The sequence below is a fragment of the Leptonotus elevatus genome, chromosome 1 (genome assembly GCF_054856555.1).
Source record: "Leptonotus elevatus isolate MCC_2025b chromosome 1, RoL_Lele_1.0, whole genome shotgun sequence".
Taxonomy (NCBI): Eukaryota; Metazoa; Chordata; class Actinopteri; order Syngnathiformes; family Syngnathidae; genus Leptonotus; species Leptonotus elevatus.
This window is the reverse complement of record NC_141239.1, coordinates 39,044,252-39,071,162: the sequence shown is the minus strand read 5'-3', so window position 1 is coordinate 39,071,162 and position 26,911 is coordinate 39,044,252. Positions and strand designations below refer to the sequence as shown.

At 38.6% G+C, this 26,911-nt stretch overlaps 3 protein-coding genes across 9 annotated transcripts in view; 1 reads left to right on the top strand and 2 right to left on the bottom strand.

Moving 5' to 3' along the window:
* Window positions 1-1,378: 1,378 nt before the first annotated feature.
* LOC147182008 (ras-related protein Rab-18-like) lies at window positions 1,379-5,501 on the top strand. The gene is made up of 7 exons (XM_086098263.1): window positions 1,379-1,569; window positions 1,882-1,937; window positions 2,040-2,101; window positions 2,671-2,743; window positions 2,952-3,070; window positions 3,182-3,248; window positions 4,340-5,501. The coding sequence occupies exons 1-7, from the start codon at window positions 1,502-1,504 to the stop codon at window positions 4,513-4,515; spliced, it is 621 nt and encodes a 206-aa protein (XP_085954389.1). The 5' UTR covers window positions 1,379-1,501; the 3' UTR covers window positions 4,516-5,501.
* Window positions 5,502-9,887: 4,386 nt separating this feature from the next.
* LOC147182007 (homeobox protein Mohawk-like) lies at window positions 9,888-17,765 on the bottom strand. Its single transcript, XM_086083481.1, has 6 exons — window positions 17,457-17,765; window positions 16,732-16,891; window positions 16,511-16,664; window positions 15,933-16,265; window positions 10,446-10,479; window positions 9,888-10,326 (listed from the first exon to the last, which is right to left on the bottom strand). The coding sequence occupies exons 1-6, from the start codon at window positions 17,666-17,668 to the stop codon at window positions 9,993-9,995; spliced, it is 1,227 nt and encodes a 408-aa protein (XP_085939607.1). The 5' UTR covers window positions 17,669-17,765; the 3' UTR covers window positions 9,888-9,992.
* Window positions 17,766-19,979: 2,214 nt separating this feature from the next.
* LOC147182006 (MAGUK p55 subfamily member 7-like) overlaps window positions 19,980-26,911 on the bottom strand; it is a 32,772-nt gene continuing 25,840 nt past the window's right edge. For all 7 annotated transcript variants that reach the window (XM_086098197.1, XM_086098213.1, XM_086098223.1 and 4 more), the window contains one exon: window positions 19,980-24,076. In XM_086098197.1, the coding sequence (XP_085954323.1) occupies window positions 23,846-24,076 (231 nt within the window). In that variant the 3' untranslated portion in view covers window positions 19,980-23,845. The remainder of the gene's footprint in view (window positions 24,077-26,911) is intronic.

Here is a 26,911-nt window from a genome sequence, read left to right as displayed (position 1 = left end):
TCAAAATGATCCGCCTCCACTTGATCTCTCTGAAAAACATACTTTTGTACATTTTCAATTAAGACAGTATGGAGATATATCTTCAGTTTGTAATTCTACACATTTATAGACCATAATGATTAGACTAACACACTGCTTTGTTCATCGCAATGTTCAAATGCTTGGCGGATTCAGACATATTTTTTATTATGATTTATTTGGCCCCAAATGGCTTTTTAGACAATAAAGGTTGCAGATCCCTAATCTAGTGGGATCTACCCGGAAAATTACCACAAAATGTCGCATTATATTATATATTTCTGTTATGGTGCAGTTCTAATTAGCGTCACACTTTTTTAATCGAAAAATTCTCTCGAGGCACACCACCCATAGAAAATGTAAAACAAACATTTTTAAAAATGAAACTAAAATGGCTATAGCGTTTAATTTTTAACATTTTTATTATATCTATTGTATATCAACATAAAGCACAAATATTTTCTTAAAATCAGAAGTGCAAATAGTCTTACAGGTGCATTATGCACATTATAATCAAACTATAAAATAAATTGCCAATGCTAACAAATATGCAGTGCTTAATTCTATCATAGCCAACATCATTGTATATAACTACTACTCAAAATGATCCGCCTCCACTTGATCTCTCTGAAAAACATACTTTTGTACATTTTCAATTAAGACAGTATGGAGATATATCTTCAGTTTGTAATTCTACACATTTATAGACCATAATGATTAGACTAACACACTGCTTTGTTCATCGCAATGTTCAAATGCTTGGCGGATTCAGACATATTTTTTATTATGATTTATTTGGCCCCAAATGGCTTTTTAGACAATAAAGGTTGCAGATCCCTAATCTAGTGGGATGGGAGCAAATCACTGAATCAAATACAAGTAAAATTTGCTACATTTAAAACATGTAATACAACCAAATTAGAATGGGCAATGACACTTGCAGTTATGCATATATCCTGTTCAAACTTATTAAAATGCAATGCAGCACTTTTTTTTGGTTTACATGTGCTGAAAACATTCAATACGATTGTCTCCATAAAGGCTGAGTTTGCGTCTCCAATACCTAGCTGTGCCATTTAAAATGTATTATTATTATTATCATTATTATCCTCAGAATGCTGACCCCTCAATTCAGTTAAAAATTCCCAATTCCTCAGTAAACAGATCACGCAAAAATTATTATTATTATTTATTAAGGAATAAGAACTGTATTTTTTTTTTAATGGAAGACCATTCCCGATAGTTAAAAAAAATCTTCTTTTGTTACCGTCAGAGTTAAGATTTTATTTTTTATTTTATTTGTTGTTGTAAAAATGACTGACGTCATTGTTTTAGGAATGTGATCGACGATTATCGATGACGTCAGACGTACACGTTGGGCGGAAGTTGTGCACGCAGTTTGTCAAGCCACAAAAACAACCATTCTGTACATTGTTCTTAAAAGCGTAGCAAATCGGTCGACTAACTAACGTTACATCGGAATATGGACGACGACGTACTGACAACTCTGAAGCTGTTGATAATAGGCGAAAGTGGAGTGGGGAAATCCAGGTTTGTTTTTCTCTGAGCTAGCTTGCTAACGTAGCCTGTTAAATCTGTTGACATTAGTTTATTAGCAATGTTTTGCCCAGCGGTTGTTTCGTCAACCTCCAAATGGTATTATATTTTTCAAGTTCATTTGTTGGCAGTGTTGCTGCGCTGTAATAATACCTAAACATATTTTGTCAACTTTTCACTGCGGGGGTTTTAAGCTGATGCTCCTCATTGTTTTCAATCGTCATCGTGTTGGAACGTCTACTGTTACATAAAACCCTTAAACCATAAAGGGTTTTGGTTCATTAACTGAATTTCCTTTACTCACAGCCTTCTCCTGAGATTCACAGAAGACACATTTGATCCAGAACAGTCAGCGACAATAGGTATGCGTCACACAAGAACTCACAAGTTTTTCATGTTTATAACTTCGCAATTCGCAATCCTTTAAAACCCTCTTGTTCCTTTTCTGTTGCACGCTGAATAAGGTGTGGATTTCAAAGTGAAGACACTGGCCATCGATGGAAATAAAGCAAAACTCGCCATATGGGTAAGGCGTATTATTATGTTGATACCTTTTATTTAAATAGGACCTCATGAAAAACATGATGCAGTGCAATATCTGTCCACTGGGTTGCGACATTGCACAGAACAGCACACAAATTAGTGTCGCAAGACTTGCATCACTTCGAGAAGCGAGATGGATTTTTATTTTATTTTTTTAACGTCCTAAGATTAAAGGAGTAGGCAACTCAAATGATGTGAAGTGGGGAACATAGGACTGCACTCAAAGCCATTTTAAATAGGGACAAAATATGTACTAATGTCTTTTTTTTATTGAACTAATGTACAGAACAATGTTTTAATTTATATTAATATTGAAATGTGTATATAGCGCCTTCTTATACCACATGAAAATGTAATCTTACTCCGTCTGTAACTTTAAAACATTGTCTTTACTGTCATTAAACGAGGACCTCATGTAATTTTTTTCTACCTGCTCAAGAGGCTCTTTCTGCAATCTTACTACAATGGACATTCACATACTCGCGCTTCGGCACCTGTGAAATTTTTTTTTCAGTGTTTCTGTCATTTTATTATCATGCCCTCTTCCTATAGGACACAGCTGGACAAGAACGGTTTCGTACGTTAACACCCAGCTACTATCGTGGCGCCCAAGGAGTCATACTTGGTAAGTGCTTAAAAAAAAAAACTCCAACAGTCTGTGTGCCTTTCTTTCTCTCTTTCTTTCTTTATTTTACTGCTGTAGAATTATTTTTGCATCACGTGAATTCTGTCCGTGTCATTTGATTATGTATGGCTTGTAATATTTGAAAGCACAGTAAATGTGCAGAATTGCCTAACACTCTCTGTTTCTCTTGTTTCTTTTGGGTTGACAGTATATGACGTTACAAAGCGCGACACCTTCACGAAACTGGAGAACTGGCTGAATGAACTGGAAACCTACACAACTCGCAATGATATTGTAAAAATGCTTGTCGGCAACAAGATTGATAGGGTGAGTCTCAAGAGGATTTGCTTCCACAGTTGAGACAATTGTGAAGACACTAATTCAAATATGAAAGCAAATTGTCTATACATATTTAAAAAAAAAATGTTTGGTTTCTAGGATGACCATGAAGTGGACAGAAATGAAGGCCTGAAGTTTGCGAGAAAGCACACAATGCTTTTTATCGGTAAGTGAATGTCCATGTTGGAGTTCAGTTATTGATATGCGGGATTGCCTCTAACTTTTTAACAGAGATTGTGCAAGTTGAAAAGGGGTTGCGTATCATGCTTCTGATTTGTGGTTTTCTGGCCTGATTTATATTACTTGGATTTTTTTGCTTGGATGCAGCCTGTCCAGATCATTTGCATTATGATTAGCATCTAGATAGGCTTTAAATGTTGTTACTTTAAATGCATGTCTGCACGCTTTCCTGAGTTTCTAATTCTCGTATCCAAACTTGCCCTTTCTGGGAAATTAGGTTAACTTTTGCTTTGGAGTTTCCATTTTAGTGCAGCAACCTTAATGAGCAGCTTTGGGCCGAGCCAGACAAGAATGTTGTCGATTTGATCCACTGTGAGCCCGCTGCATGTCTTTTACCTTCTATATTGACTCATAATGTATTTTTTTCCTTCCATTTCCCTAAATGTCATTATCATTAAAAACCTTCATATTAAAAGAATAGTTTTCCCTGTTTTTATATTAACTCATTCACTGCCATTGACGGCTATTTATATTAGTTTAACATTTTTTCCACTTTTGTTAACAAGAGTATGAAAACCTAAAAAAACATATTGTACATTTAGAACAGATATAAAATTTGTGATTAATCGTGAGTTAACTAGTGAAGTCATGTGATTAATTACGAACATTTTTAATCGTCTAGAGCACCTAATTTTTTATAATATTTTCTTTTTCTTTTTAATTATTTAAAAATAAGTAATTTTATTTAATATTTTAAAATTTTTAAATAAACTTTTCTGGGAAAAAAAAGAGAAAACATTAAAAATTTGGGGCGTCAGGCGATTAATTTTGAATCATAATTAATCGCATGACTTCAATAGTTAACTCACGATTAATCACCAATTTTATATCTGTTCTAAATGTACAATATTTTTTTTTCTAGGTTTTCATACTCTTGTAAACAAAAGTGGGGAAAAAAATGTAAACTAATAGAAATAGTTCAAATGAATTTTTGATGTCTATAGCCGTCAATGGCAGTGAACGAGTTAAAGACTTATGTAGACTTTCTTCATGGTAACCGTCTTCCTTTTTGTTCAGAGGCAAGTGCAAAGACCAAAGACGGCGTACAGTGTGCCTTTGAGGAACTTGTCGAGAAGATCCTACAAACTCCGGGGCTTTGGGAGAGCGACAGCCAGGGCCAGACGCTGCAACTGGGGAATCAGGAGCAAGGCGGCGGCGGCCGGGCATGTGGAGGATACTGCTCCATACCTTGATAGTGGACAAAACAAACAAACCAAAAAGCTTGATAGAAACGACTACAGTCCAGAACCATGTATGAGATGAAGAACGGGGCAGGGGTGGACTCTTTGCACATGACACTTCTTTCTGTATAAATGAATGGATCTGGTAAAAGTAGCCTATTGGCCCCTTAAGTATAGCGTTTGAAATAAACATATGCCAGGGTAGAACACGCATGATGTCACTATACAACCCAGTGAATGTGAGAGTGAAGCTGATCATTTAAACTAATGTTGAGGTGACATGGCCAATGCTGACCACCCTCTGTATGTAGCGGTACTTAATATGGGCGGGTGAATAATCTTCATTTGACCTCTGGCCATGAAAAGCTTTCATCTTTCACAATAACAGATGCTTTTTACCCTTAACTCAGTTAATGTTTATTTAATGGCCTTTTCCATGAAATTGTTGGCATCAGAATATATTAATTTTCTCCCCAATTCTTTGCAGAATCCTCAGACTAGTTGATCGTCTTAAAAACGTTTGTGGAACTATCTATCCTTCCATACTGTTACAAGAAATTTATTTAAACCAATGTCATTTAATTGCTATATTACAAATGCTTAGCGTACTGTTTTCTTTTTCATCATGTAACCCAGTTCACCATTTATCGTTATTTCATTTGATTTTACTGTTAGTTTATGATGTGGTCCATATTTAGTCTTCAAGGTAATGATTTCCGACATGATGCAAGATCATTCCCAAGCGTTTTCTGTTGTGCTGTGTAAAAATTGGTTGCATTTTCGCTATTTGTCCATTTCTTTTTCTTTCTTTTCATGTTCCCCATCCCCCATTCTACTTAATCTCTTTTGGCGAATGTTTCATCAAATTTCCCAAATACAGAATGTCCCAATGAGTCCTGCCTTAACAGTGGGTGACATTCTCTTTGTTTTCAGTATTGTCAAAATTGTACGGCTGCAAACAGAAATAAATGGCACCCTCGGGGTGCAGTCATTCAACACTTGTTTAGTAGTCATGTAGTTGTCATGTAATTTATTTTTGATCTCAAAAGCCCACCTAATGAAGAGCAGGTGGGAGAGAGAGCGGGTTATTGAAGAGAACACGTGACTTTGCAAATATTCTCTGTACAAATTGTATTTTTTTTTTTTAAACTAGACAAAAAAAGTAGGTCATGAATGGAAAGATCCTGCTAATGATCTTGAGTCAAATAACTGTGGCAGTGAATGTGTGATTACAAGCTTATGTTTGGTGTCAGGATGTGCTCGCATGGAACAGGATGCTCCACTCTTCCACTCAAGGCACGCGCAGCGTACCAGACAATTATGATTTTTTTCTCCGGGCTTGTCCTCAGCTCTTGCGGCATGTTGTGTCTATCGTTACCAGTCATTGCATCGCTTCGATTCTGGCACCTTGGCGATGACGAGCACTTTGGGAGGGGTGTTCTGCATATCTAGTTTCACCAAAAATATACAGAAAACTAAACTCATTTGCTCTTTTTGCGCTCATGCCAAAGCCTTAATGGTTTGGTTCAGTCTTTGGAACTACAGTAAGTTGAAGTGTCATCAAGCTTTAGCCTTGTCTAAAAAAGTACTTTGCCGCCATGTTGTGTCTATTCATCGGGGTCCACAGTACTGTACTGGAAATCAGCATGATTCAAATTTTACAGAATGTGTGAGGGATTCCCCACTGGTCCATTTAGGATTCAGGTTTAGGAGTTGTATTCCTACAGTGACAACCCAAATTTTTACATAAATCAGAACACACAATCTCACTAACCTGCTATAATGCAGTAGTATCCATCCTAAAAACAAACAAAAAAAAAACAGGTTGCTCAATTTGTTGTGTTTTGTTTATCTCCTACAAATGTCTGGCAAAAAGCATTTACTTATTAAGCCAATCTCTGAGTGGGTTCTTTCCATATTGTTGCCAGACAGTTAAAAACAATTTAAACATGTCTGTTGCATAAGCAAGAACTTAATATGACACAGACAAATACATCATGGAACGTTTTAGTGTTGTCTGTTCTGGCCTTCATGCTAGATTTTGGAGCTAGTCCAGTAATTTTTGTCCCCTTCCATTAGTAGACAGGAAAATGTTGGAAAATAAGGTTCAGACGACTGATGCAGACTAAACAATTAGCAACCAACTGGGACTGGTTGCGTTGAGATGCTTCCTTAGCACAACAAAGTTGATCTCGAACGAGGGACTTCAAAGTCCTCAGCGGTGAAGTTAAGCATTTGCAGAGCTTCCTTAGACGGCCTCTTTTTCTATGCATGTCCATATGTGCAGTTTGTGCATCTTTGTTTTTGTGTATGATGTATGCATGTAATGAAACAGAAAGAGGTTTAAAAAAAAATCACATTTAAACACTTGGTCATGCACATTTGACTAAAAGGACTATTTTCATGCCCTGCGCAAGTCTACCGCTGTGTGTGTGGGTGAACTTTTCTTACTTTTGGTATTTTTGTAGATGGCAGCAGATAGAAACTCGTTTTTGCGCTGTTGTGGGAGTGAACACAGTGGACTTGCTTCTCATCTAATGGACCGTTTCCACAAAACCCAGAAGCTAAGTGATCGTTGTGTGTATCAACTTCCAATCCTTTTGTTTTTCTTTTTTTTCTTTCTTTTGAGAGAGAGCTCAGTATTGTTCATTCGGTAATCTTACCGTTTTGACATGTCATCATCATTGTCTCTCTCTCTCTCTCTCTTTTTTCTTTCGCTTTTTTTGTATGTGCGTGAGTATGTGCATGTGCGGGTGTTAAAAATCCCATACCGTTCACCTAAACCGAATACTTCAGAATCCAGCTAGAGTCGTGAGGTTGTCAGGAGACCCGAGGAAGGATCAAAGAAAAGAAAGAAAAGTGAAATCCAGCACCGACCAGACATCACCTACTCCCCACAGGGTTACCAACCAGAATCTTTCACCAACCCCAGAAACATCTAAATTCCAACAAATTAGGGAGACCTCAAGAGACCAAAGGAGAGACTGAGGAAAGGAAGGAAGGACAGACGAAGCAGAGTGAGATCCACAGACATCAGCCTCCACCGATTCAGCCACCAGAGGAAGAAGCAGATTGTGTTTGAATTTCGATAGATGCTGGTGTGGTGGATCCGGCATGCATGAAAATCTCCACCAAAGAGGGGAGCCGTCGACCCCGGCCAGGACAGAGCAAGCACAACACCCCAGGGGCCCCTAGGCCACGGGAGCGCCAAGGGACAACCCCCGGGCCCCGCAGGGGTCACCGGCCGGAGAGCAAAACTTCCAGTCCTAATATTAAGCGCTCGAAGCAAGATGGACTGTAGAATATATTGTACGCTATCTCAAACGTTTGCCAAAAATCACCTTAGCCGATGTGGAAACTAGCATTGTACAAGAAAACTGCATTACGAAAAAAAGAAGAATGAAGAAAATGTAGCCCACGCATTTTCCCACAATAACTCCTCAAAAAGGGAACCGTCTAAAAACGCTTCATGTGTGTGTGTGTCGCCTCAGGTCAGAAACCCTTTATGAATGGTCACTGTAGTGATGTGTGCTAACCCCATTTATTGTAGCCTCACGGGACCTGGGGGTTTCCGTGACTGGAAGAGAGTATACCAGAAGGGAGTTTGAAATAAAAGCAGCTTGTGGAAGCTAGCATAAAAAGAACACAAGAACATTACAGTCACCAATATTCACCCACACATCTCTACGTCTTATGCCCTGTTCAATCTCTGAAAATATAAAAACAAGTATTTTGGATTATATTGGCATTCAGCCTTCCTACCCATAGACGCTCACTATAAAAAGTGTTAACTACGACCAATCGCTACCAAAATTGACATGCACATCTCTAACTTAGGGCCACATCAATCTTTTAAAATAGCAACATGATTGGTCTGTTTACGAATACGATAATAGAATCTGACTGCCTGTACCCCAATCAAATTCACTAAAATCCTGTTCCAGCACTTGCACCACAACTTAGACCCGCTTCCAACAGACGTAAAGTTTAGTCTACTTTCAACCAACAAATTGTGTGCTGGGGGCGTATAAAAGAAGACTCTCTCCGTCCGCTGGAACACCCAGCATGGTGCAGCGCAGTCTGCTAAATTCCCAAACATGCGAAACAAAGCTTGCACTGATACAAAAATCAAAATGTGCCAGTTTTTACACCTCAACTAATGTGCGCTGTCTACAAAAATAGAGCCCATTATGACATTTACAGTAAAAAAGAGAGTACATTTTACTCAAAGCATTTTTAGTGTGTAAGAAGAGAATTTGCCTTTTTTTTTTTGAAAACCTGTTGAAGATTTTTCACTCAGAAATTCAAAGTTTTGCAAGGAGACATTTTGACAATTTTACTAGTTTATTAGAAAAAAAAAGTGACACTAGGATTGAGGAACAAATTGACGACCTTCAGCTTGGAAGACTCCTCCACCTGAGCTATGCCACTCCTACTTTTTGCTTATATCTAAAAGGAGACCAAAAACAATGTTTTTTTTGTTTGTTTTTTAATGGCTGTCTCCCAACCTGACGTTGTGGGTTTGTTCCTTAACCCTTGAGTGATGTTTTTTTTCTTTATTATTATAATTATTATTATTATTATTATTATTATTATTATTATTATTATTATTATTATTATTATTATTATTATTTTACTCTCTTCCAAGTTCAAGATTTCCTGTGTGTGGGACCTAATAGACTCTGTTTAGAGTAAAATTTACTCTACATAATGTACTGTGTATCAGTACTACTTCTACACTAAAAACAGTTGGGTCAAAAGTAACCCAATTATGGATCAAAAATGGACCGATCCACTTTCTGGGTTGTTTTATACAAAATGACCTACTTTTTTGACCCAAGTAAAGAATCTGACCAATATTTATGAGTTGTTTTACACTAAAAGACCCATTTCTTGACTCGAAGTTGGGTCAAATTGACTCAACTATGGGTCAAAAATGGACCGTTCCTCTACTTGGGTCAATTTGACCCAACTTTCTGGGTTGTTTTATACAAAATGACCAAATTTTTTGACCCAAGTAAAGGATCTGACCAATATTAGTGAGTTGTTTTACACTAAAAGACCCATTTCTTGACTCAAAGTTGGGTCAAATTGACCCAAGTAGAGGAACGGTCCATTTTGACCCATAGTTGGGTTATTTTTGACTCAACTGTATTTAGAGTGTACAAATTGTGAAATTGTAAATGTAATGGCTCTTCTCTTGTAATTCTCAAAATGATTAAGAGACTTCACATTAACTTTATTTGAAAGCTGCTGTCAAACGAAGGGCATTGGATGATGATCCGGTCTCAAGAAGTTAACTTAGTACAACAAAACACAATAGAAATACATGAGCAACACTGTAAAAAAAAAGTACAAAAACATTGTAGAAGAATATAGTATATAATGTGTATTTTTTTCTATTTCACAAATAGTTTCATCATTGCAAAAGAAAAGTCTGAGAGGCTGCCTTGAGGCATATGTTGTTCGTGCATGTTGATGACGAATTCCTACACACTGTTAGCCACGCCCACTTTGATAGTCTGCACTTCAGAGATGTGGGACGACTTCTGGATGATGCGGCTGGTGAGAGAGGACCTCTCAGAACTGCAGCTCTGCCTCAGGGCCGAGGTGGACACTGTGACGGGCGTCCTGCGAGGGATGTTGGTCCTCGCGATGGACAGGGGCTCTCTGTGGCAGCTCAACCCTGCGGCAGTGCCGAGCGGCGTTCTGTTGTTCCTGCAGCTCTGCCCATGGGCCAGACTGGTCAGGGCCACGGCGGCGTTGATCTCTCGCCAGTCTTGGTTGTTTTGACTCTGCTGACCTCTTTCCTGAGGCTGGCCACTGTATACACAACCAAGAAAAAATGGCCATAAGAAATAAATAAGAAAAGCGAAACGGGGCTTGTTTTGATTGACAATCGAGAGAGACTGATGGTAATAAAGAAGGTAATTAATAATTACCTGTTACATTTAGATGATGTATAGTCCAAGGTCTCTGCAAGATAGAAGGAGACATTTCCCAATTATGTCATAAATCAGCTTTCTTGATGGTAAATGGAAACAGAACAATAGCTGGACATTCGTTTCAATCAATCAATCAATCAATCAATCAATCAATCAATCAATCAATCAATCAATCAATCAATCAATCAATCAATCAATCAATCACTTTTTATACCGGACACTTTTTGAAAGTCATTACAAGACATTTGACGACTTTTGTGACACAAATCATATTTCATTATTATGACATAATTATATTTCATTACAGTGAGCAAGCAATTTGTCATTATTCCTCTTAAAATAAGCTTTCAGAGCATGGCACAATTTTCCTGAATGACAAATCACTTACACACATGTTTGTGCCTATCCCAGTCGATTTGAGGCAGGATACACACTGGACTGGTCGCAAGCCGCATACAGTATAGACAAACACACTGACATTTATACCTCTGGACAGTCTTAATTAACATATGTATTTTTTTGGAATGTGGGAGGAAGCCGGTGGACCCAGAGAAACCCCACGCAAGCGGCATACTCCACTGTGAGGCAGCTGTGCTAACCACTAGCTCACCGTGCTGCCCTCCATAAGTACAAATAAGCTGGTCACATCTCAACCTAAAGATTTAACTTCTCACAGCCCAATGTAGTCCATCTAGGATCTTTAGAGTTGGCCAAGAGTAACAATAGACCGCAAATCATTTTTGTTTTGCTTTGTTTTTCTTGCTACTGAACGTCCTCAAGCATTTTTCTCTTTAGCCACAACATCCTTTTCCAAGAAGCTATTTCTAAACCTCTTATTTTATACAGAGAGAAAACATTGTTTTGTCTCGGGCCAGTTTTAAATTTACTGCACGGGGAGCTTGTAGCAAGTGTAATGAAAGGGCTCGCTATAACTTAAAAAAAAATATATATATATAGTTAATCGTCCCGCAGAACTGTAGAACTACTTTGCAACTTGTGATGTTGGCCAGGCTATTTCTTGACAAGATAATTGAAATGAAAACAATAGTCGTGATCTATCGTTTAGTTCCATGTCTTTCTGTTAACAGGACCTACTTTAAAATACCTTCCTTATCATTCACTAAAGTTGAGTGAATGCTCCTCTAACTATTCTCACTCTTTTTCTTCTTCTTTTTTTTTAATGACTAGTTTTACATTAGAAATGTCTCACACAAAGCAAAAATGCCACAAAAAGTATGAATACTGACATAGTGATGCAAGAAGCCGAAGCCCATATTCCACTGAGGGGCGAACATTTACAATGCTAGCGAATGTTGATCTCACGTTAAGGTTCATTCAATGTCACAACATTTGAAGATGTTCGCCTTATGTTTTAACGGTTCTTCTTTTCAAAATCAGTAAAACTGTTAGCGATCGTTGCGACCTTGAAAGAACCCTGACGTGAAATCAACATTCGCTAGCGTCACAAATGTTCGCCCCTTGTATGAATGGTAACACTGTGTAAATGGCAGCAGGTGGATACCCCAACATAAATTTATACATAGCGTTCCCCTAGAAATTTTGAACGGGCCTGCTAACTGCTCGAAACTTGCATTTGTCGGACTCATCTTTTAGCGCTGTTTTTAATTTTAGCCTCAACAAAATGGAAAGTACAGTACTACTATAGTCCAATTTCAAACAACTATTTCTAAAATGAATAAAACATACATGGATACCAACTGTCGTTTGTTTGTATGTACTGTTAAACCAAATGAGGAACATTGTGGAGGAGTTGAAAATGTCCCTCTCTTCAAAGAAAAAAGTAAAATAAAAGGTTTAAAATAAGTTATGACATATTGTGCGGTTTATTTTGAGAAAAGACACTTATGTGTAAAAAGTGACATTTGGTGTGATATAACAGGGATTCACAACCAGTGTGCCGTGGCTGATCGTAAGGTGTGTAATGTCCATTATTGTGACCAAAAAATATTTTCTGATGAAAAATAGTTTTTGATCATTTTTCTATGCCAACTAATAGGCAAAACAATGAAATGCTTTTCCACTAGATGACAGAAGGTAGCCTACATGATTAACCTGTAATCCACTTTTTACGAATTGTGGTGTGCCGTGAATTGTGAAATATGTGCCTTGAAACAAGTAAACATTAATGTCATAATTCTTCAACGTGTATATGTATTTGTGAACAAGAAACTCCCACTCAGCTTTTTTCATTTGAAACAAAAAGGGGGCATTGTGCCGTCTAAACAGGTTTTTCATTGCTCTGTGTCTTATAAAACACAATCCCAGTGACATTGATGGCCCTCTGGGATTTTCACGGGAGGTTTGACCACAGTGTAAGTACCACGTCTTCTACAGGAATATAAACACACTTAGGTGTTTTATGGAAATGTGAGGTAACATGATGTTTCCAGCCTGTGAAATCTAGACAGATATGTTTGAAGTGACCTTGCGAGTAGAGTTAGTGACATCACTTTTTAAAGTCCATCACTTGTTCACATGTTTTCGCGACCGTTTTTAGCCTTCTCCAGCAATACTATCGCAGCGTTTTAATGGTGTTGGGGCCTGTCATGAATCTGGCAGGCTGACTTTCCACTTCAGCTGCATAGAGGAGTCGCGCTAGGTTGCAAAAAGTCATAATAGGACCAGCAGGGATACATTAAAAGTGTTCACAAACATTTCAACAGTGCTGCCGCAATGGGTAATGAGTTCAAGAAAGCACAGAATAGTCCAAATGAAATATGATTTGAGGTGTGTTAACTGACATGTTTAGGGGAACACTTTTACGCATTGGGCCTACCCTTGAGTTAGTACAGAGTTGATATGACGCTACGTGCGCTAACTAGCTTAGCTAGCATTGCAGACATCTTTCTTTGTTCAAATATTGTGGAAAAAAATGTGGTAGGCTTTCAGTTTTCGCTAGGCTAAGCTATAGCTGCTCGATGTTGCCTTTAGCTGCTTGTTAGTAAGTCATAGGCTACATGATTTCATTAGCATCTTTTGATTTTCTCAAATGTTGAATTCATCAGAAGCTTTTTGTATGATTACAGCAGATAAGAGTCTATAATAACACTTCTTTGAGTGTTTTCATATTTTGTTTAGTAGAAGAATGATGATGACTCATTTCTGAAATAAATTGATCAAAACTTGATCACTTCTAAGAACTTGTTATATGAATATTTTTAGTTAAAGAAAAGGGATAACAAATAAATTAGTAATGTACAGGTGCTGATCTGTCCTTCCTTTTTTATCCCCCCCATTTGCCCAAATATATTGTGGGTACAGTAATGCATTTATTATAATGAGCAAAAAGTGATGATGATCCAAATGAAGGTAATTTAGCTTTGGCAGGGGTCTCGCCATTGAGTGACATTCGAGTTAAAGAAGCAATGCATACCACATGTTTGCAATTTAGCTCTGCTTACCTTTTATTAATATTTTTACATTTTGTATTATAGTTTTAAGTGCCAATCTGAGGTTGAACTAGAGGTTTCTGAAGATTAAGTGTTTTCACAGACCATATCTTAAATAACACTCCTCCGACTGGAAAGATTTATTTGTTTTGGGGGAAGCTAAGAGTGATAAAATGGAACTTAATGCATTGTTGTAAGCAATGAATAGTAGTTTCACAATTCTAGAAATGTAACTTTTTAATGAGAGGGAGTAGGAAAGCAGGACTGAGAGAAAAAGGGCCGCCAACGTGAACATGACTCAAGCTGCAAACTCAAATGGGATGGAGCCAAATGGATATTAATGCTCTCGATCTGTGTTCTCTCAAAGCCGAGTTGTCACTCTGAGAGAAGTTTGTGTGCCCTGCTGACAAACTGCTCTATTTCTTGATATTTTGGCTGAGCTTTACACTTCTCACTCTGGGAAAAATACAATCTCAGACATTCTGTAATTGTCCTTGAGGCCCAACTGGACATTTCCACCATGGCAAGAAGCTGAAGCGGAACAAATGGCACATTCTCGTGTATGGAAATGATATTTGCAGTGTGCAGCAGAAGAAGCCAGCATCAACTCCTTCCAAATTTAAAATGAGGGATTTTTGCGTTTTCAGGAATTTTATTAGTAATGCTATAAAAAAAAACAATCTGACTCTTTGAGTAGTCAGTCCATCATAAAGGGCAGCAAGGTGTCAGGATTGTTAAAACTTAATGATTTAATGCTGCATTGCTACTGAACACCGGCAATATATAAATGCCACAGACGCCTGAAGGGTCACGTTCCATTTTGGTTTTACTAGTCTTCTTAGTGAAGTTTTATTAGACTTCTCTAATGAAAAAAACATATTTAAGAAAAATAATAATAATGCTTTAAGAAATATGTCATCTTTTTCAAGAAAGAGGTCATTTACAATTAAAAAAGGTATAATCTTGTGGGGGGAAAAAGTAATAATGACTGATGCCAAATTTTCCACTTAATTCTTGTACTATTTGGAGTTTATTCTCATATATAATCATCATCATCATCGTCATTATTATTATTATTATTATTATTATTATTATTATTATTATTATTATTCATTGGCTGGTCAGAGCAAGCCAAGTTTGACTTGTCTGTAGCGTTCTGTGAACATGTAATAACGTACTCTTAATGATCAACATCTGTGGTAAATATGATGTATTTGATTGACATTGTTAATGTTTTTTTTTCTTTTTTAGATGAAATGAGATAAATATTGATTTAGAACTTCTCCAGATTATGCATGTGGCAGTTATATTGTTGTTATATGCTGTTTTATTATGTATTTGTTGTTTATGATGGCGAGTACTGATACAGGCATTATTTTAAAACCCCTTCAGACCCATAGATGATCGTGACGTCCACTATAACAAAAAAAAAAAAAAAAAAAAAAAAAGAGATAACCCAAATTTGTTTCCATGTTGATCTTATGTGGGAAAGAGTCAAAATCAGAAGAAGAAAAAATTGTAGAAAAAATGCGCGTCTGAAGGGTTACTAAGGTATTGTTAAAGTACTCGTGGAGACTGCCGATACCAGTGCCGATACCAGCCACCGATACTTAAGGCAAAAAAAAAAGAAGACTTTGAATTAGTTACTAGTTGGTAAGCACTAGTTGGCACTCGACTGCTCACAGACTAGAGGTATCGGCCCTCGGTATTAGTGAGTAGGCCTATTCAAAGAGTGAATACTTGTACTGGTATTGATCTGAAAAGAAAAAGTGGTATTAAACATCCCTAGTTTTTGGAGACTGTAGCATTAATAGTTTCTATAATTGTGACGTGATGGTGGTGGCATTAAAAGGTGGATTAAGTCAGGCAAATCCCCACTGAAGGCCCAGGTACTAAATGCATGCCCTGCCACTGAGATTCATGTTCACTGAGAAATTAACATGAATCTTGTAAACTTATAATAAACAAAACGTCCTATTTTGTAATTTGCAACTTTGAAGTGACCCTGCGGAAACTGCTGGATACTGAAATGAGAAATCTTTCAGTGTGAATGAAATGCTAAGTATTTTCTTACCCATTTGATAGATGAAGTTGGTGTCTGTGTCATAGGAGGACGCCGGGGACACAGCGTCTCGGTCACACTCGTTTGAGCTGAAGGACTCAGAGTGGCTCCTCCTTTTTAGGGCGACTCCGTCCGCCTTGCCCGCCATCATGTGCCGCAGGGTGTCGTTGAGGTAACGATTCAACAAGCTGCTCTTGTATTTTGACGGAGGCGAGGCACTGTCGTCGCTGTTGGCAGGGTCGGCCATGGTGAGCACGCCGTTCTGGTTTTTTATCCCACACATGTGGGATGAGGACCTGCCCATGTCTGATGAGCAGATTGGTGTTTGTAATGGACAGTCATCATCTGCAGCAAAGCACATGGACACAAAAACTATCGTAAAGAGTTGACTGTGGGCATTTGTTTTGTATTAAATGAATCACATGACCAAATAAGATCAGCACAAACTTACAGGATCTGGTAAGATCCAAAAAGAGGCAATCAATCAAACAATTCAGACGGACATGGCGGTGACACTGAGTATCATTATCTTTGTAAATGATCCAAGATTGGCTATAATATAAAAAAAACAGGGTTCAAGTTGTCCTCACCATCGGAGTCGGTCTCATCACTGCAAACACTCAATCTCTCGGCATTTCCCTGGATGTATTTATTGTAAAGTTTGATCCTCAAGGCCCAGCTCAAGTCCGGCTGCCGAACTGTGTTCTTCAGCCTGCGTCGGGCATTGGCAAACCAGTTTGACACCTAAACACAGTTTGACCTTTATAAAAGGGAAGGCATGCTGACATCATCACCGTTTGTCTTGCCTTACCTGTACCAGAGTCATATGGGAGCCGAGAGCCAACAGAACCTTCTCAGTCTTGGTTGGGTACGGGTTGTCCCGGTGTTTGTACAGCCAATGTTTGAGAGGCCGGGCCATGTCCTGCAGCACCTGTCTCTTGTGGCGAATTTTGACCCCACCCAAGCGAGATCTGGGGAATTTCAGAGGCTCACACTGTCAACATAATCAATTATACTGTAGAAAATACCTTTATATACTAACTATGTCGAGCAAAAAAAAAAGAAAGTGGTGAGATGAATATGTATAACGGAACGTATGGTGTTCCACAGGGTTCAATTCTGGAGCCCCTGCTGTTTTCATTGTATCGGCTGCCCATGGGTTTGATCTAAAAAAACAAAACAGTGGTGGCTATTTTAAAGTATAGAGTATAGTTATAAATATAGAGTTAAGTTACATTGGATGGGTGCCAGTGTCCTAATTACAAAGCCAATTTGAACTAAACTAAAGGAACAATTTCTGAATTCAAGCTGAAGACAGCCAGATTCAATGAAAAGGCTACTCTCCGTGTTCATGTTGTTCACCAGTAAACTCTATACGTCTTGAACTTGAAAAAACAAACAAAACAAAACACAGCACACACACACACATATATATATGAAATTTCACTTGATTTGTCTAGAACAGTGAATTAAAATATGATCCTGATATTGCAACACAGAAAAAACAAATGCTATTCCAAAAGAAAAGGAGCATACCCGTATCTTCTGTATTTGATGGAGGAGCTTTCTTCAGTGGTCTCCTGATATTGCAGCGGTTCTGCATTCTGACCGCTTGCTAAGCTGCTGTGAGCTACACAGTTCAGTCTACTCCTCTGCTCATCCTCCAAATGAAGTAAAGTATCAGACGCCATCCCAACAATGGTGTTCATTCTCAAGCAAGCAGATTTCTCCCAAATCAACAGGTGCATCGGTTGTTTTACAGAAATAAAAGGACGCAGTAGGCTCCCATCCTGGACAAAGTTGAATGTTGAAAATAGTCCCTGGTCTTCTCTGTGAAGATGAAGACAGTACGTCAGTTACAGTTACTGAGCGACAAATGTTTGAAAAGTCAGTGGATGTTGTCTGGTTTTGTTGAGCAGCACTTTGGAGAGTTCTAATGACCTGTTCCGCTCCTGCCCATTGGTCCTCCCACCATCCAATCAGAACTCAGAGGGAACCCTCGCTGAGCAGCAGCAGGAGCAGCCCAAGATATGCAAACTATTGCACGGCAAACGTGCTTATTAGATTTCGTCTGCTGTTGAGCCGTTCAGCATGATCTCATATTTTTGACATGAGGCATACGAGCCTCTCGCAGCTTGCGGTTTGACCAACAATCGTGTCAGCAAATAACATTGCATGTTTTACCAGGGGATTCGGGAGCTGGAATTACAAGTTTCCTAATAACCAGCAAAACCACCAAGTGGAGCCTCGTGCTAGGCAGCGAATCCTGGTTTTCAGAACAAATTGGGCCGTAGTAATGTCAACACCAGCACTGGAAAATAATACTGGCTTTGCTCATCCAATCTTTAGCAAGTGCTGCTTAGTTTGTGTGCAACCATGTGCAGTGGGGTGTAGGGATTGCAAATCATTTGCACTGTCTGCAGCCTGCACTTTTCCTTTTTTTTGTGGAACATTTACTCTGTTTCCATTAAGTGGGACATATCGTCGCAGTATTCTTTGGGATGCTGATGTCTCACGTGGTGTGCAGGCGAGATGGTGAAAGGTGAGTCGAGTGACGTCATGCAAAACATTGCGACTTCAACAAAGTAGATGAATGAATTATTCAGATTTATTATAATTTAAGATTGCCTTCTTCAAATTCCACTCGTGGAATTCTGGCGATGTAATGTTTTTGTGTGCAGTACTTGATTCCATTTGTAGTTGCCGTACTACTGCATTTGTTACAGTGGAACCTCAAAAATCGACTTCTCGACATTGTTTTCCATCCATCCTATCCCAGCTGCCTTCTGTCAAGAGGCGGACACCCTGGAGTGTTTCTCAGCCATTGCATGTTTTCCAAAACAAGGAAATTATTATTATTATTATTATTATTATTAACTCATATTAAAACCTAAAACATAAATAGAACAAAACTAATTTAACGCTTCAAAAGTGACAATAGAGAGGGAAAGAAGAGCATAAGGATCTAGCTGCAGACGCTGGGCTAGTGAGGAGCTCCAATAAGCAAATCATATTTTTTAAATAAACGTACTCTTTAGTTAATTAGAACAAAACAGTATACAAAAGACAGCATACAAAACATGTAGAAAATGTGAACATAAATAATGTATGCAACATCAACAACACAACTTCATCGGAAACGCGTTGCCTCTAATTTAAAGAAGCCCGACGTGCAGACGTACTTACGTGCACGTACAACGTCCTCGAATAAACCGTGATTTAAATGTCGACCTTTGTTTTTTGATTTTTTTTTTTAAGGAAATCGAAAGTTTTGGAAGGTCACTGAGTAGGGTTAAAAAGCAAGCCTTGTTGGTATTTGATAATTTGAAGAATTTGTCTGATTAGACCTCTTTTTTTGTTTCCCTTTTGTCTTGTTCGCCATTCAGTGGCGCTGCGCTACAACTTTGGGGTTCAAATGGGAGTCAAAAGCGCCAACAGTTAGTTAAAACAGCGAAATATGCTCATAAATACAAAATAATACTACTTAACATAGTTTGAGCTAAGATTATGGTTATGTTTAGTGTTATAGTTACGTTGAGGCTTAGAAACTATACGGGAAAGAGTGAAGACGGAATTGGAGGTCACGTGTTTCCGGTGGAGCTCCACTCGCCCATGGTCTGCAGCTCGACTCTTCTCAAAGCAGAATATTCACAATATTTTGAGATGAGTGTATATCCAAATTGGTTAAAATAATACATGTAAAAGATTTTCACATATTAAAACAAAATGCACTCGTGATAGAATATTGATTCTGTGAAATAACTTTTAAAACATCAAAGCAGTCATATGAGGTTAGGAATTTAGGGCCCAAACACATGAGAGTTGGAAATGAGACGGTCTTTATGTACAAAAATACAAAGTAACAACAAAGAGCAGGGCTGAGAGGAATCTCGACATACTGACAAAAGTGTCATTCTGGGCAATGCACAATTCTATATGACAGAATAAAGGTAGTAATAGACATAACAAAGAGTGATTAATATAAGACCATGCATAGTAACTGACCACATTGTCACATTATCATCATAAGGAACATAGTAACTGCACAAAACGTGGCAAACTAAGAGCGGCTAACGCGGATAAAACATCATCATGATCACATTGTCGTCGTAAGGGACATAGTAACCACATACACATAATACATCCATAACACAATGACCCCTGACCTGCATAAGCATAATAACTCCAAAAGCATAATATACCAACATCATAACACATCATGACCCAACCCAAAACACAATCATATATATATTTTTTTTAATACACAAGAATGACTTTGCCATACAACAATCGTAATTGAATCATATTCAATACAGTATGCAAATATGTGAGTGGTGATAAAATGCTGCTAGAAGCAGTTTTGTATGCGCAAGCACTCGTTCATTAATTTGACTTGACTCAGATCGTGGTTCACAGTCCAGCAGTACTCAGTTCCAGTTGTGAGTGCTAAGCAAGCTAAAAAACACATGGGGCAGTTCGCATCCCTGTTCTCCGCAATAAATTCCTCCTCTCACATTCCTCTACAGTTGTCAGACTGCTACATGCTATTACACACCATTTAATACTGTCCCTCAGTGACATGTTCCCTGGCTTGTGTGTTGATATTAGCAGGGAACACGCCCACCTTCAACAGCCCAGAGACCAATAAAAAGGTACCGCGCAAAGACATACAGTATATCTCTCGTCTGAATAGGATGCAACGTGTACACGAGATGTGCATGGTCCTTGTGCGTGTGTGCGTGTGTGCGTTCCACAGAGACACAAACTCAGTTGCAGATCATATTTTTTATTAAAAACACAGAAACTTTTGGTTGACAAAAATAATTATATTGGAGACATTCTTTTTTTTTATTTAGGGGGGAAAACACAAAAGAAAATCTGATTAGAAGTAATAATAAAAAGTGAAATGAACGCTTCCCTCGCATGCTGATTTCTGGATTTGAAAATCTCAAGCATTTCAACAGGAGACAAACAAATTTGAACCTTTTTTTTTTTTGTTAAAGGGATGATAAGATTGTGATACAATGTTCCATCGTTATTTTGCGGTCCAGTTATATCACTGATTTGTGCCCATTTGTAAGTAACCCAGTTTCTGGTTAAGGAAGCCATTTAAGGATTTAAAAAAAAATGAGCTTGAACTCAGTTATTTAGCTGACGTTGCTTTGTCGTCGACCTCATGTGCCGCCGGGGTGCGGTGTGCACACATCCGCTCACACTCATTTATGAATGCAGCAGCTTGGTATTTATTTTACATTTTGCATTTTATAAGTAGCATTTATTAAGTGTCACAAGTGTTTAGAACGGAGGGTGGGAGAGGTTTGTAATGGCTTAATAGAGGCTTATAATAATAACAATAATAATAATAATAATAATAATAATAATAGTCAACCTTTTATGGTGGGGAATGTGTCACCAGCGAAAAATGAGGGAAAACTTTACACCTCGGGTCTCCAAGTCAGCGCACCTATCAAGCCTGTTTTTCATGTTTCAGGATAACGTCTGGTGGGATATATGATAGTCGTTCGGTATATACAACTGTCACTTTAAAATTTCTGGATGAACCAAAATGAACTATGACCTTTGCGCTTAATTTGACCTTCTGCTTTTGAATGGACATAAGTACTTTTGGCACAACTGGAAGAGTCACAGAAAGGCATCAAAGTGAGTCCTCGCAAATGCGCTGAATGAGCGACTCAGGGATCAAACACCTGCTGTGAATATGACATTCAGCGAATTAAAATGTAATCTGTCTAATAAACTCATTACGCTGCGCAGACTTCATAGGGGTTGATTTATGATGCATTTGCTCAATTGTCAGTTTTCTGTCACTACCGTTCAAACCGACACCTCCCAAAAAAACAGCCTGACTTTTCTGGACGTTTGTGCACTCCAAGTGCCCGTCCGTCAGCACCTTTATGCAAAAACACCACCGTACTTTCCTCTGCTGTCTTTTGACTGTCAAAATTACACAAATAGTACAGAGAAGGTTTCACGAAAATGGGAAAGATTATAGGAAAAACTGTTTTTGGCAAACATAGATGTGTAGATTAAAGCATGGGTCAGGCTTTGTATATTTTCACACACACAAAAAAAGATTTCTGGAAAGTCTCGTTATATCTCAGGAGATATTACGAGCCGTCTGGCGAAAGTTTGATTATTGCAAGCGCACCTTCATTGTGATTGATTATGGTTGTACACTTTAAGGACAGCATTTTTCAGCCCCTCCCCTCTTGACCATCTTTTCAATTAAACATGGGTCAAGCTTGACTTTCTTCTATCATTTTCTCCCAGAATCCTCATTCATCTTTGCTAGACATTTGTAGGTAGATCTGTGCATCCAATTTTGTGTGGGTTAGTTCAGGGGAAGAAGAATCGAGAGATCTTGTAAAAAGAAACAGTTCAGGAAGATCTTATACATTCTTCCATGTTGGCTTCTTGTTGCTACTTTGCAAAGCTGATGCGACAGACACTGTTCATTCAATCCATTATTTTCCTTTCTGTGGATGAGTGATGAATGAAACAAGAGACTCATGCAGTCTTAATGGCTTAACGGCTCCAATTGTGAGCCAGCGTTCATACCAGACTACAGCAGCGAAACCACCGAATAAGGACCTTCTCCTTGCGGTTACACATTTTCATGTTAATGTGTTTATTATTCTGCTACACTAAACAGATCTTGTACACGTCCCAGCCCCATTTTCACCAAGTTGTGTTTAATGTCATTCAATAATGAACATATTGTTGAACATTAATCTTGTTTATTTTTTCATACTTTTGAACAGGCATTTTACGTGATTGAGCCAAATGATCCGAAAGCAGCTGACATCATCGTTTTTGAAGTGGAAGCCGCGGTGAACATAAAACGAAGGCTTTTCATTGGATGGGGCCGCTGTCTTAATGGCAGCGTTATGATCTCAGAGAGTGCCTGCGGATCGTCAGCGTTGTGATGAAATTAGGCTGCCACGTTGCGCTGAGGTCGGACTCCGCGTCTGGCAAGCGGAGGGGCTGCTCTTCTGACAGATTGTTTGGAGCGTTTCGGGGATCGGACATATTGCGCAACCAATGCCTCGCTTTTCTTCCGCTTGAATACTGAAGACATAACTGAAATAACTGATGTTTATTTTCATGATCCCTGTGGCCTAATCCACCGTTGCAGGGCCTGGTGGTCTTAACCTTTCTGTGAAGGCCGAAGCCCCAAGAAAGCAATTACTGTCTCCCTCACATCATGTGGCGACTTCTTACTCCCAAAAACATTAACACCGTTTCGTTCAACTATTCAGAAGTAGGAAGGAAACCCCGTGAAGCAACCCAGCCACCAGAAAAAGTTCAATGAGGCAGCTCCTGTGAATAAGATCATGAAAAGTTAGCAGCTATGAATACCCTTTTTTTTTTTTTTTAGATGATGACAATGAGTGAGTGAATTTACTTTGACTGATCCAGAAGTAACAGTTTGAAGGGACTCTTCATACTGCGCACGCGTTATTGAATGCAACGTCTTCAGCGGGATTTGAGGGAATGTTTTCTTGTTAATGCCTCTAAATTGTACAGTCTCTACTCCTGCTACTAATAATATTCCTCTGGTGCGCTTATGTTAATTGCAGTGCAGCAGCTGTCAGAATAATTCCATGCTGATATTTGCGAATTGGCAGCGAAGGGTTACATTCTGCAGCAAGGCCACTCGTCCCAACATTTTTCAATTTAATGATTCAAGTCGACGTTGTTTCAGCCACATGCCAATAGAAAACTGGCACTGAAAAAAGGAGAAGGTTGTCTGGTTGCTTAACTAACTATATGTTCACGGGCTGAAAACTCATCTTTTTTTTTTCCTTTTTACAAATGAAAAAACATTTCAAATATGACAGAAAACTACAAGCAGAAATTGTAGTACTACTTTTGGAAGAGGTATTCCCCAGTGACAGAGAGTTTCAAATCCAGCCGGCCAAAAGACCACAACTCCTCCTCGCCTTAGTTGGCGAGGAGCAAAGCCACACGGCGGGAATCCAGCGGACCTCTGCCTCCTGAAGTCGCTGCAGGTCTGCCTTCAGCTCTCTGAAGGCCATGGCAATGTCGCCGTTATCGATCACCTTGTCAAACATGGGACCGTGTTGGGTCTCCATGGTTTCGGCCAAGTGAATCATATCTTCAAAATCTTCCTCCTGTGGGGGAAAAAATAACACTTGACTGTTTATTTTGTTATGGGGATGATCGATTTGGTTGTCACCAAGGCAGTTTATGGCAGTTGGAGACTTCAGTGTCAAAACTAGTGATAGACCGATATGATTTTTTATGGGCCGATACCGATTATTCATAGTCATGGAGGCCGATAACTGATATCTCAAGCCAATATTCATTTGCAGTAAAGGAGAACATATTTGTGTCAAAATTAAAAATATATATTTTGTTTAAACACCATGTTTTTGACAAAACAAGGTTTTTCTTCTAATTTTAAACATATAAGCATAAGACAGCTTTGTTTAAAAAAAAAAAATAGTTTTTAATTGCAGGGAGCTTCCAGGGTCATCAATATGTGTTAAGCTAAATAAAAAATTAAGCAATAGCTCCCTAAAATGTTGTACTGAAAGTTTAATAAAGTAAATAAAGTTTTCCAAAATTTCTACATAATTTCTTAATTACATTTTTTAAATATATTTTTTAAATAAAAAATGTAGGGAGTTCCCAGTGTCAGTTTATAACTCTTTGACTGCCAGAAAAGGGATGCTGTGAGTGCCAGCCGATTTAAGCATTTTGACTGATCTTTCAAGGTCCACAGAAAATTAGTATTGATCGATGCTTTCCGTCTTTGAAAAAAATGCTCAAGCGTGAGCTGCTTGCAACCGGTCGCCATTGTTGCTTCATCAGCCATTGTCCCCTCAACACTCAAGCTCCGCCTCACGTCTTCTACTGACGCCCACCCAATCTTGTCCAAAGAGAGTCATCGCTGCCATCTAGGGGCCAAAACTAGTCATTATACTAACTAGATCTGCTTGATACTTTCAGCACAGCTGCCCAAGGCTTTCCTCCACCCGTTTCCAAAAAAAAAACAAAAAAACATAGTGAACGTCTTTTAACGTCTTTGGCGCCCCTCCGTAGGTTTTTACTAAACATTATTTAACGTTTTTGGCAGTAAAAGAGTTAAAGTAAAGGAGAAATAAAAAATACAAAATACATAAATGAAAAGTTACCTGTATCTCACTAAGCGACAAATGCATGCAAATGTAGCTTCTTCTTCTTTTCCTTTCCTTTCTTTCCATTACCATAACAAACAAGAAGGGGCTCAGAGCGGATCCCTGATGTAGTCCCACCTCCACTTTGAACTCCTCCGTCACACCTACAGCACACCTCACTTATGGTCTTACAGTCCTCATACATGTCCTGCACCACTTGAACATACTTCTCTGCTACTCCAGACTTCCTCATACAAATTCGTAAAAGGTTTCAAAAGATCTTTGCAGTCTGAACATGTTCAAAATTTAGTATTTAAGTAGTAAAAACTGTCTGTGAACATCTTACAAATCCTGATGGAAACCCAAAATTCGCTATGTTCGCAAGCATTCACCGCTCAGTGAGATACCAGCTATATCAGCATTCAGATGAATAAAAAGGCAGATGCCGATATTTGTCAAAATACCAAGAATCAAATATTACATCATTATCACATTTAATTACAAACCCAATTCCAAAAAAGTTGGAACAACGAAACAAATTGTGACTAAAAACTGAATGCAATTATGTGGAAGTGCCAAATTTTAATATTTTATTCAGAATAGAACAGGTCAAAAGTTTAAACTGAGAAAATGTATCATTTTAAGGGAAAACTATGTTGATTTTAAATTCCATGGTGTCAACAAATGTTTATGATGCGCCAAATGTGCTCTAGAAGTGAAAGAAGTGGACTGCAGGCTGGCCATTTCCATACCCGGATCCTTTTCCTACGCAGCCATGATGTTGTAATTTGTGCTGCACGTGGTCCGGCATTATCGTGTTGAGAAATGCAAGATCTTCTCTGAAAGTGATGATGCCTGGATGAGAGCATATGTTGTTCTTCAATCTGAATATACCTTTCTGCATTGACGATGCCTTTCCAGATGTGGAAGCCGCCCATGCCACACGCACTCATGCAACCCTATACCATCACAGATGCAGGCTTATAAACTGATAACAACTTGGGTTGTCCTTGTCCTCTTTAGTCAGTATGATCTAGCGCCCCCGTTTTCCACAAATAACTTCCAATCGTGATTGGTCTGACCACAAAACAGGTTTCCACTTTGCCACACTCCATTTTAAATAACCCCTCGCCCAGAGAAATGCCTGCGCTTCTTGTTCTGCTTTAGAAATGGCTTCTTCTTTGTACTGTCGAGTTTCATCTTGCAACGGCGGCTGGCACGGTGGATTGTGTTCACTCACAAGCCCTTTCTGTGATTTCCCTTACAGTAAGCATTCCTGTTTGCAGCGCAGTGCCATTTAAGGGCCCGAAGATCACGGGCATCCAGTAAGATTTTTCGGCCTTGACCCTTACACACAAGAGTTTGTTCCAGATTCTCTGAATCTTTGGATGATGTTATGCACTGTAGATGATGATTACTTGAACCTTTTTGCATTTTTCCGCTGGTAAACACCTTTCTGATATTTCTCCTCTATCTTTCTGCGCAACATTAGAGGAATTGATGATTCTCCACCCATCTTTGCTCCTGAGAGACACTGCCACTCCGAGAAGCTCTTTTTATACTCCAATCAGGTTGCCAATGGACCTCATTAGTGGTAACTGGTCTTCCAGCTGTTGACTTTTCCAGCCTCTTATTGCTACCTGTCCCAACTTTGTTGAGATTTGTTGGCACCATGAAATTTACAATCAACATATTTTTTTCCCTTAAAATGATAAATTTTCTCAGTTTAAACTTTTGACCTGTCATCTATGTTCTATTCTGAACAAAATATTGAAATTTGGCACTTCCACATAATTGCATTCAGTTTTTATTCACAATTTGTATAAT